The sequence below is a fragment of the Taudactylus pleione genome, unplaced genomic scaffold, assembly GCF_031769625.1.
Source record: "Taudactylus pleione unplaced genomic scaffold, aTauple2 ptg000112l, whole genome shotgun sequence".
Classification (NCBI taxonomy): Eukaryota; Metazoa; Chordata; class Amphibia; order Anura; family Myobatrachidae; genus Taudactylus; species Taudactylus pleione.
In genome coordinates this window covers 515,129-528,267 of record NW_028284514.1, presented here as the reverse complement: position 1 = coordinate 528,267, position 13,139 = coordinate 515,129, and the positions used below count along the sequence as shown (strand labels likewise).

At 42.0% G+C, this 13,139-nt stretch overlaps 1 protein-coding gene across 1 annotated transcript in view; it reads left to right on the top strand.

Annotated features, from left to right (window-relative positions):
* LOC148525138 (integrin alpha-X-like) overlaps positions 1 to 13,139 on the top strand; it is a 435,626-nt gene that overhangs the window by 211,851 nt on the left and 210,636 nt on the right. Inside the window, exon 10 of the mRNA XM_088471180.1 lies at positions 9,460 to 9,594. Within this exon, the coding sequence (XP_088327306.1) occupies positions 9,460 to 9,594 (135 nt within the window). The remainder of the gene's footprint in view (positions 1 to 9,459; positions 9,595 to 13,139) is intronic.

The window sequence follows — 13,139 nt, the reverse complement described above, 5'->3', positions numbered from 1 at the left end:
CATCACCACATATACAGTAACTGGTCATCGTTTTCTACATCACCACATATACAGTAACTGGCCATCGTTTCCTACATCACCACATATACAGTAACTGGTCATCGTTTTCTACATCACCACATATACAGTAACTGGCCATCGTTTTCTACATCCCCACTTATACAGTAACTGGCCATCGTTTTCTACATCACCACATATACAGTAATTGGCCATCGTTTTCTACATCACAGTAACTGGCCATCGTTTTCTACATCACCACATATACAGTAACTGGCCATCGTTTTCTACATCACCACTTATACAGTAACTGGCCATCGTTTTCTACATCACAGTAACTGGCCATCGTTTTCTACATCACTGTAACTGGCCATCGTTTTCTACATCACCACATATACAGTAACTGGCCATCGTTTTCTACATCATCACTTATACAGTAACTGGCCATCGTTTTCTACATCACAGTAACTGGCCATCGTTTTCTACATCACCACTTATACAGTAACTGGTCATCGTTTTCTACATCACCGCATATACAGTAACTGGCCATCGTTTTCTACATCACCACATATACAGTAACCGGCCATCGTTTTCTACATCACAGTAACTGGCCATCGTTTTCTACATCACCACATTTACAGTAACTGGCCATCGTTTTCTACATCACCACATATACAGTAACTGGCCATCGTTTCCTACATCACCACTTATACAGTAACTGGTCATCGTTTTCTACATCTCCACATATACAGTAACTGGCCATCGTTTCCTACATCACCACATATACAGTAACTGGTCATCGTTTTCTACATCACCACATGTACAGTAACTGGCCATCGTTTTCTACATCACCACATATACAGTAACTGGCCATCATTTTCTACATCACAGTAACTGGCCATCGTTTTCTACATCACCACATATACAGTAACTGGCCATCGTTTTCTACATCACCACATATACAGTAACTGGCCATCGTTTCCTACATCACCACATATACAGTAACTGGTCATTGTTTTCTACATCACCACATGTACAGTAACTGGCCATCGTTTTCTACATCACCACTTATACAGTAACTGGCCATCGTTTTCTACATCACCACTTATACAGTAACTGGCCATCGTTTTCTACATCACCACTTATACAGTAACTGGCCATCGTTTTCTACATCACCACATATACAGTAACTGGCCATCGTTTTCTACATCACCACATATACAGTAACTGCCCATCGTTTTCTACATCATCACATATACAGTAACTGGCCATCGTTTTCTACATCATCACTTATGCAGTAACTGGCCATCGTTTTCTACATCATCACTTATGCAGTAACTGGCCATCCGTTTCTACATCACCACATATACAGTAACTGGCCATCGTTTTCTACATCACCACATATACAGTAACTGGCCATCGTTTTCTACATCACCACATATACAATAACTGGCCATCGTTTTCTACATCACCACATATACAGTAACTGGCCATCGTTTTCTACATCATCACATATACAGTAACTGGCCATAGTTTTCTACATCACCACTTACACAGTAACTGGCCATCGTTTTCTACATCATCACATATACAGTAACTGGCCATCGTTTTCTACATCATTTTCTACATCATCACATATACAGTAACTGGCCATCGTTTTCTACATCACCACCTATACAGTAACTGGCCATCGTTTTCTACATCACCACATATACAGTAACTGGCCATCGTTTTCTACATCACCACATATACAGTAACTGGCCATCGTTTTCTACATCATCACTTATACAGTAACTGGCCATCGTTTTCTACATCATCACTTATACAGTAACTGGCCATCGTTTTCTACATCACCACTTATACAGTAACTGGCCATCGTTTTCTACATCATCACATATACAGTAACTGGCCATCGTTTTCTACATCACCACATATACAGTAACTGGCCATCGTTTTCTGCATCACCACTTATACAGTAACTGGCCATCGTTTTCTACATCACCACATATACAGTAACTGGCCATCGTTTTCTACATCATCACTTATACAGTAACTGGTCATCGTTTTCTACATCACCACTTATACAGTAACTGGCCATCGTTTTCTACATCACCACATATACAGTAACTGGCCATCGTTTTCTACATCACCACATATACAGTAACTTGCCATCGTTTCCTACATCACCACATATACAGTAACTGGTCATCGTTTTCTACATCTCCACATATACAGTAACTGGCCATCGTTTCCTACATCACCACATATACAGTAACTGGTCATCGTTTTCTACATCACCACATGTACAGTAACTGGCCATCGTTTTCTACATCACCACATATACAGTAACTGGCCATCGTTTTCTACATCACAGTAACTGGCCATCGTTTTCTACATCACCACATATACAGTAACTGGCCATCGTTTTCTACATCACCACATATACAGTAACTGGCCATCGTTTTCTACATCATCACATATACAGTAACTGGCCATCGTTTTCTACATCACCACTTATACAGTAACTGGCCATCGTTTTCTACATCACAGTAACTGGCCATCGTTTTCTACGTCACCACATATACAGTAACTGGCCATCGTTTTCTACATCATCAATTATACAGTAACTGGCCATCGTTTTCTACATCACAGTAACTGGCCATCGTTTTCTACATCACCACTTATACAGTAACTGGTCATCGTTTTCTACATCACCGCATATACAGTAACTGGCCATCGTTTTCTACATCACCACATATACAGTAACTGGCCATCGTTTTCTACATCACAGTAACTGGCCATCGTTTTCTACATCACCACATATACAGTAACTGGCCATCGTTTTCTACATCACCACATATACAGTAACTGGTCATCGTTTTCTACATCACCACATATACAGTAACTGGCCATCATTTCCTACATCACCACATATACAGTAACTGGTCATCGTTTTCTACATCACCACATATACAGTAACTGGCCATCGTTTTCTACATCCCCACTTATACAGTAACTGGCCATCATTTTCTACATCACCACATATACAGTAACTGGCCATCGTTTTCTACATCACCACATATACAGTAACTGGCCATCGTTTTCTACATCACAGTAACTGGCCATCGTTTTCTACATCACAGTAACTGGCCATCGTTTTCTACATCACCACATATACAGTAACTGGCCATCGTTTTCTACATCATCACTTATACAGTAACTGGCCATCGTTTTCTACATCACAGTAACTGGCCATCGTTTTCTACATCACCACTTATACAGTAACTGGTCATCGTTTTCTACATCACCGCATATACAGTAACTGGCCATCGTTTTCTACATCACCACATATACAGTAACTGGCCATCGTTTTCTACATCACAGTAACTGGCCATCGTTTTCTACATCACCACATATACAGTAACTGGCCATCGTTTTCTACATCACCACATATACAGTAACTGGCCATCGTTTCCTACATCACCACATATACAGTAACTGGTCATCGTTTTCTACATCTCCACATATACAGTAACTGGCCATCGTTTCCTACATCACCACATATACAGTAACTGGTCATCGTTTTCTACATCACCACATGTACAGTAACTGGCCATCGTTTTCTACATCACCACATATACAGTAACTGGCCATCGTTTTCCACATCACAGTAACTGGCCATCGTTTTCTACATCACCACATATACAGTAACTGGCTATCGTTTTTTACATCACCACATATACAGTAACTGGCCATCGTTTCCTACATCACCACATATACAGTAACTGGTCATCGTTTTCTACATCACCACATGTACAGTAACTGGCCATCGTTTTCTACATCATCACATATACAGTAACTGGCCATCGTTTTCTACATCATTTTCTACATCATCACATATACAGTAACTGGCCATCGTTTTCGACATCACCACTTATACAGTAACTGGCCATCGTTTTCTACATCACCACATATACAGTAACTGGCCATCGTTTTCTACATCACCACATATACAGTAACTGGCCATCGTTTTCTACATCATCACTTATACAGTAACTGGCCATCGTTTTCTACATCATCACTTATACAGTAACTGGCCATCGTTTTCTACATCACCACTTATACAGTAACTGGCCATCGTTTTCTACATCATCACATATACAGTAACTGGCCATCGTTTTCTACATCACCACATATACAGTAACTGGCCATCGTTTTCTGCATCACCACTTATACAGTAACTGGCCATCGTTTTCTACATCACCACATATACAGTAACTGGCCATCGTTTTCTACATCATCACTTATACAGTAACTGGTCATCGTTTTCTACATCACCACTTATACAGTAACTGGCCATCGTTTTCTACATCACCACTTATACAGTAACTGGTCATCGTTTTCTACATCTCCACATATACAGTAACTGGCCATCGTTTCCTACATCACCACATATACAGTAACTGGTCATCGTTTTCTACATCACCACATGTACAGTAACTGGCCATCGTTTTCTACATCACCACATATACAGTAACTGGCCATCGTTTTCTACATCACAGTAACTGGCCATCGTTTTCTACATCACCACATATACAGTAACTGGCCATCGTTTTCTACATCACCACATATACAGTAACTGGCCATCGTTTTCTACATCATCACATATACAGTAACTGGCCATCGTTTTCTACATCACCACTTATACAGTAACTGGCCATCGTTTTCTACATCACAGTAACTGGCCATCGTTTTCTATGTCACCACATATACAGTAACTGGCCATCGTTTTCTACATCATCAATTATACAGTAACTGGCCATCGTTTTCTACATCACAGTAACTGGCCATCGTTTTCTACATCACCACTTATACAGTAACTGGTCATCGTTTTCTACATCACCGCATATACAGTAACTGGCCATCGTTTTCTACATCACCACATATACAGTAACTGGCCATCGTTTTCTACATCACAGTAACTGGCCATCGTTTTCTACATCACCACATATACAGTAACTGGCCATCGTTTTCTACATCACCACATATACAGTAATTGGCCATCGTTTCCTACATCACCACATATACAGTAACTGGTCATCGTTTTCTACATCACCACATATACAGTAACTGGCCATCGTTTCCTACATCACCACATATACAGTAACTGGTCATCGTTTTCTACATCACCACATATACAGTAACTGGCCATCGTTTTCTACATCCCCACTTATACAGTAACTGGCCATCATTTTCTACATCACCACATATACAGTAACTGGCCATCGTTTTCTACATCACCACTTATACAGTAACTGGCCATCGTTTTCTACATCACAGTAACTGGCCATCGTTTTCTACATCACAGTAACTGGCCATCGTTTTCTACATCACCACATATACAGTAACTGGCCATCGTTTTCTACATCATCACTTATACAGTAACTGGCCATCGTTTTCTACATCACAGTAACTGGCCATCGTTTTCTACATCACCACTTATACAGTAACTGGTCATCGTTTTCTACATCACCGCATATACAGTAACTGGCCATCGTTTTCTACATCACCACATATACAGTAACTGGCCATCGTTTTCTACATCACAGTAACTGGCCATCGTTTTCTACATCACCACATATACAGTAACTGGCCATCGTTTTCTACATCACCACATATACAGTAACTGGCCATCGTTTCCTACATCACCACATATACAGTAACTGGTCATCGTTTTCTACATCTCCACATATACAGTAACTGGCCATCGTTTCCTATATCACCACATATACAGTAACTGGTCATCGTTTTCTACATCACCACATGTACAGTAACTGGCCATCGTTTTCTACATCACCACATATACAGTAACTGGCCATCGTTTTCTACATCACAGTAACTGGCCATCGTTTTCTACATCACCACATATACAGTAACTGGCTATCGTTTTCTACATCACCACATATACAGTAACTGGCCATCGTTTCCTACATCACCACATATACAGTAACTGGTCATCGTTTTCTACATCACCACATGTACAGTAACTGGCCATCGTTTTCTACATCACCACTTATACAGTAACTGGCCATCGTTTTCTACATCACCACATATACAGTAACTGGCCATCGTTTTCTACATAACAGTAACTGGCCATCGTTTTCTACATCACCACATATACAGTAACTGGCCATCGTTTTCTACATCACCACTTATACAGTAACTGGCCATCGTTTTCTACATCACAGTAACTGGCCATCGTTTTCTACATCACAGTAACTGGCCATCGTTTTCTACATCACCACATATACAGTAACTGGCCATCGTTTTCTACATCATCACTTATACAGTAACTGGCCATCGTTTTCTACATCACAGTAACTGGCCATCGTTTTCTACATCACCACTTATACAGTAACTGGTCATCGTTTTCTACATCACCGCATATACAGTAACTGGCCATCGTTTTCTACATCACCACATATACAGTAACTGGCCATCGTTTTCTACATCACAGTAACTGGCCATCGTTTTCTACATCACCACATATACAGTAACTGGCCATCGTTTTCTACATCACCACATATACAGTAACTGGCCATCGTTTCCTACATCACCACATATACAGTAACTGGTCATCGTTTTCTACATCTCCACATATACAGTAACTGGCCATCGTTTCCTACATCACCACATATACAGTAACTGGTCATCGTTTTCTACATCACCACATGTACAGTAACTGGCCATCGTTTTCTACATCACCACATATACAGTAACTGGCCATCATTTTCTACATCACAGTAACTTGCCATCGTTTTCTACATCACCACATATACAGTAACTGGCCATCGTTTTCTACATCACCACATATACAGTAACTGGCCATCGTTTCCTACATCACCACATATACAGTAACTGGTCATCATTTTCTACATCACCACATGTACAGTAACTGGCCATCGTTTTCTACATCACCCCTTATACATTAACTGGCCATCGTTTTCTACATCACCACATATACAGTAACTGGCCATCGTTTTCTACATCACCACATATACAGTAACTGGCCATCGTTTTCTACATCACCACATATACAGTAACTGCCCATCGTTTTCTACATCATCATATATACAGTAACTGGCCATCGTTTTCTACATCATCACTTATGCAGTAACTGGCCATCGTTTTCTACATCATCACTTATGCAGTAACTGGCCATCCATTTCTACATCACCACATATACAGTAACTGGCCATCGTTTTCTACATCACCACATATACAGTAACTGGCCATCATTTTCTACATCACCACATATACAGTAACTGGCCATCGTTTTCTACATCACCACATATACAGTAACTGGCCATCGTTTTCTACATCATCACATATACAGTAACTGGCCATCGTTTTCTACATCACCACTTACACAGTAACTGGCCATCGTTTTCTACATCATCACATATACAATAACTGGCCATCGTTTTCTACATCATCACATATACAGTAACTGGCCATCGTTTTCTACATCATCACATATATAGTAACTGGCCATCATTTTCTACATCATCACATATACAGTAACTGGCCATCGTTTTCTACATCACCACTTATACAGTAACTGGCCATCGTTTTCTACATCACCACATATACAGTAACTGGCCATCGTTTTCTACATCACCACATATACAGTAACTGGCCATCGTTTTCTACATCATCACTTATACAGTAACTGGCCATCGTTTTCTACATCATCACTTATACAGTAACTGGCCATCGTTTTCTACATCACCACTTATACAGTAACTGGCCATCGTTTTCTACATCACCACATATACAGTAACTGGCCATCGTTTTCTACATCACCACATATACAGTAACTGGCCATCGTTTTCTGCATCACCACTTATACAGTAACTGGCCATCGTTTTCTACATCACCACATATACAGTAACTGGCCATCGTTTTCTACATCATCACTTATACAGTAACTGGTCATCGTTTTCTACATCACCACTTATACAGTAACTGGCCATCGTTTTCTACATCACCACATATACAGTAACTGGCCATCGTTTTCTACATCACCACATATACAGTAAATATCACTATTATAGCTATAGGTCCGGCTTCATTATGGCAGCATGGTCATAATGCTGACATTGTGAATATCAATCGAATGTTGACACCTGCTTTTATGGTTAGGGTTATGGTTAGGGCTATGGTTAGGCTGCAATTAGGTTTAGGTGTATTATTATACTAGTTAATCTGGCAGTACGGTACATCGGGAAATGTCTTGTAGGTCTTGTAACCTGACAGTGATATAAAAGGGCAAAATAATACTGCCAATGGGTCAAGTGAATATAGCGGGAATAGTCACACTGACAGCATGAGGAAGGGGCTATAGAAGTATTACTGTCAATATAAAATAATACTGACATTTCAGTCAGGAGAGTATAGTTATATAATAGTGGTAATGTGGGTAATATCACTATAATAGGCCTATATAATAATAATAATAAGATGGAGCAGGTGATTATAGATGATTATACTGCTAATGTGGGGCAGGTGATTATAGTATGCCCATATAATAATAACAATGTGGGGCAGGTGATTATAGATGGATTATACTGCTAATGTGGGGCGTGTGATTATAGTATGCCCATATAATAATAACAATGTGGGGCAGGTGATTATAGATGGATTATACTGCTAATTTGGGGCGTGTGATTATAGTATGCCCATATAATAATAACAATGTGGGGCAGGTGATTATAGATGGATTATACTGGTAATGTGGGCCGTGTGATAATAGTATGCCAATATAATAATAACAATTAGGGGCAGGTGATTATAGATGGATTATACTGGTAATGTGGAGCGTGTGATTATAGTATGCCCATATAATAATAACAATGTGGGGCGGGTGATTATAGATGGATTATACTGGTAATGTGGGGCGTGTGATTATAGTATGCCCATATAATAATAACAAGATGGGGCAGGTGATTATAGATGGATTATACTGGTAATGTGGGCCGTGTGATTATAGTTTGCCCATATAATAATAACAAGATGGGGCAGGTGATTATAGATGGATTATACTGCTAATGTGGGGCGTGTGATTATAGTATGCCCATATAATAATAACAATGTGGGGCAGGTGATTATCGATTATTCTGGTAATGTGGGCCGTGTGATTATAGCATGCCCATATAATAATAACAAGGTGGAGCAGGTGATTATAGATATAAACTTCTGGTAATGTGGGTAATATGATGTTAGCAGGCCTATATAATAATGACAAGGTGGAGACATGTAAATATATATCAATAATACCAAAAATAGTGACATCATCTGGAGAGTGTGAGGAAGGTGAAAGAGTAGATTGAGAGAGGATACTTAAGGGCATTTCAATTAATTGCCATCCATTTGAAATTTTGGCCTAATTTGTGCTTTCAGATTGGGTCATATTTTGGTTCTGTATTGAGTGTAGTCCAGGAGAATTCTTCCCAACCTCTCCTTCTGGTTGGGGCACCAACATATTACTCGCCAGAAGGTCTTGGTGGATGTGTGTACCTTTGTCCCATCACCCAGGTGAGACCTTAACTGAAGAAACTTTCTATAGTGACTGTGAAAAGCTGTTAATTTAATGATTTAATGACCCTTCTCATTACCCCATCATAGAGAAACTACAAAAATATTATCCCTCTGAGAGTCTCCCCAACAAAATGTCCTTACACCATCTACTACTTCACTGATAGTCTTCCCAACACAGCAACTGATCGAAAATCTACTGTACCATCTGAGAATCTCCCCAAAATAACAACAACTGCCCATCACCCATCTACTGCACTGTCCCTTTGAGAGTCTTCTCAACGTAACACCCCATCCCCCATTTTCTGTCCTTATGATAATCTCCTAAACACAACACTCCATCACATATCTACTGTCCCTCTGAGAGTCTCCCCAACACAACACCCCATCCCCCATATACTGTCCCTCTGAGAGTCTCCTAAACACAACACTCCATCACCCATCTACTGTCCCTCTGAGAGTCTCCCCAACACAACACCCCATCCCCCATATACTGTACCTCTAAGAGATTCACTAACACAACACCCCATCACCCATCAACTGTCCTTCTGAGAGTCTCCTAAACACAATACTCCATCACATATCTACTATCCCTCTGAGAGTCTCCCCAACACAACACCCCATCACCCATCTACTGTCCTCTGAGAGTCTGCCCAATACAACACCCAATCACCCATCTACTGTCCTCTGAGAGATTCACAAATACAACACCCCATCACCCATCTACTGTCCCTCTGAGAGATTCACAAACACAACACCCCATCACCCATCTACTGTCCCTCTGAGAGTCTGCCCAACACAACACCCAATCACCCATCTACTGTCCTCTAAGAGATTCACAAACACAACACTCCATCACCCATCAACTGTACCTCTGAGAGATTCACAAACACAACACTCCATCAACTGTACCTCTGAGAGATTCACAAACACAATACCCCATCAACTGTACCTCTGAGAGATTCACAAACACAACACCCCATCACCCATCTACTGTCCCTCTGAGAGATTCACAAACACAACACCCCATCACCCATCTACTGTCCCTCTGAGAGATTCACAAACACAGCACCCCATCAACCATCTACTGTCCCTCTGAGAGATTCACAAACACAACACCCCATCACCCATCTACTGTCCCTCTGAGAGATTCACAAACACAACACCCCATCCCCCATCTACTGTCCCTCTGAGAGATTCACAAACACAACACCCCACCACCCATCTACTGTCCCTCTGAGAGATTCACAAACACAAAACCCCATCGCCCATCTACTGTCCCTCTGAGAGATTCACAAACACAGCACCCCATCACCCATCTACTGTCCCTCTGAGAGATTCACAAACACAACACCCCATCACCCATCTACTGTCCCTCTCAGAGATTCACAAACACAACACCCCATCACCCATCTACTGTCCCTCTGAGAGAGTCACAAACACAACACCCCATCACCCATCTACTGTCCCTCTCAGAGATTCACAAACACAACACCCCATCACCCATCTACTGTCCCTCTGAGAGATTCACAAACACAACACCCAATCACCCATCTACTGTCCTCTAAGAGATTCACAAACACAACACCCCATCACCCATCTACTGTCCCTCTGAGAGATTCACAAACACAGCACCCCATCACCCATCTACTGTCCTCTAAGAGATTCACAAACACAACACCCCATCACCCATCTACTGTCCCTCTGAGAGATTCACAAACACAGCACCCCATCACCCATCTACTGTCCCTCTGAGAGATTCACAAACACAACACCCCATCCCCCATCTACTGTCCCTCTGAGAGATTCACAAACACAACACCCCATCACCCATCAACTGTACCTCTGAGAGATTCACAAACACAACACCCCATCACCCATCTACTGTCCCTCTGAGAGACTCACAAACAACACCCCATCACCCATCTACTGTCCCTCTCAGAGATTCACAAACACAACACCCCATCACCCATCTACTGTCCCTCTGAGAGATTCACAAACACAGCACCCCATCACCCATCTACTGTACCTCTGAGAGATTCACAAACACAACACCCCATCACCCATCTACTGTCCCTCTGAGAGATTCACAAACACAACACCCCATCACCCATCTACTGTCCCTCTGAGAGAGTCACAAACACAACACCCCATCACCAATCTACTGTCCCTCTCAGAGATTCACAAACACAACACCCCATCACCCATCTACTGTCCCTCTGAGAGATTCACAAACACAACACCCCATCACCCATCTACTGTCCTCTAAGAGATTCACAAACACAGCACCCCATCACCCATCTACTGTCCTCTAAGAGATTCACAAACACAACACCCCATCACCCATCTACTGTCCCTCTGAGAGATTCACAAACACAACACCCCATCCCCCATCTACTGTCCCTCTGAGAGATTCACAAACACAACACCCCATCACCCATCTACTGTCCCTCTGAGAGATTCACAAACACAACACCCCATCACCCATCTACTGTACCTCTGAGAGATTCACAAACACAACACCCCATCACCCATCTACTGTCCCTCTGAGAGATTCACAAACACAACACCCCATCACCCATCTACTGTCCCTCTGAGAGATTCACAAACACAACACCCCATCACCCATCTACTGTCCCTCTGAGAGATTCACAAACACAAAACCCCATCACCCATCTACTGTCCCTCTGAGAGATTCACAAACACAACACCCCATCACCCATCTACTGTCCCTCTGAGAGATTCACAAACACAACACCCCATCACCCATCTACTGTCCCTCTGAGAGATTCACAAACACAGCACCCCATCACTCATCTACTGTCCCTCTGAGAGATTCACAAACACAACACCCCATCACCCATCAACTGTACCTCTGAGAGATTCACAAACACAACACCCCATCACCCATCTACTGTCCCTCTGAGAGACTCACAAACAACACCCCATCACCCATCTACTGTCCCTCTGAGAGATTCACAAACACAACACCCCATCACCCATCTACTGTCCCTCTGAGAGATTCACAAACACAGCACCCCATCACCCATCTACTGTCCCTCTGAGAGATTCACAAACACAACACCCCATCACCCATCTACTGTCCCTCTGAGAGACTCACAAACACAACACCCCATCACCCATCTACTGTCCCTCTGAGAGATTCACAAACACAACACCCCATCACCCATCAACTGTCCCTCTGAGAGACTCACAAACAACACCCCATCACCCATCTACTGTCCCTCTGAGAGATTTACAAACACAACACCCCATCCCCCATCTACTGTCCCTCTGAGAGATTCACAAACACAACACCCCATCACCCATCTACTGTCCCTCTGAGAGAGTCACAAACACAACACCCCATCACCCATCTACTGTCCCTCTCAGAGATTCACAAACACAACACCCCATCACCCATCTACTGTCCCTCTGAGAGATTCACAAACACAACACCCCATCACCCATCTACTGTCCTCTAAGAGATTCACAAACACAGCACCCCATCACCCATCTACTGTCCTCTAAGAGATTCACAAACA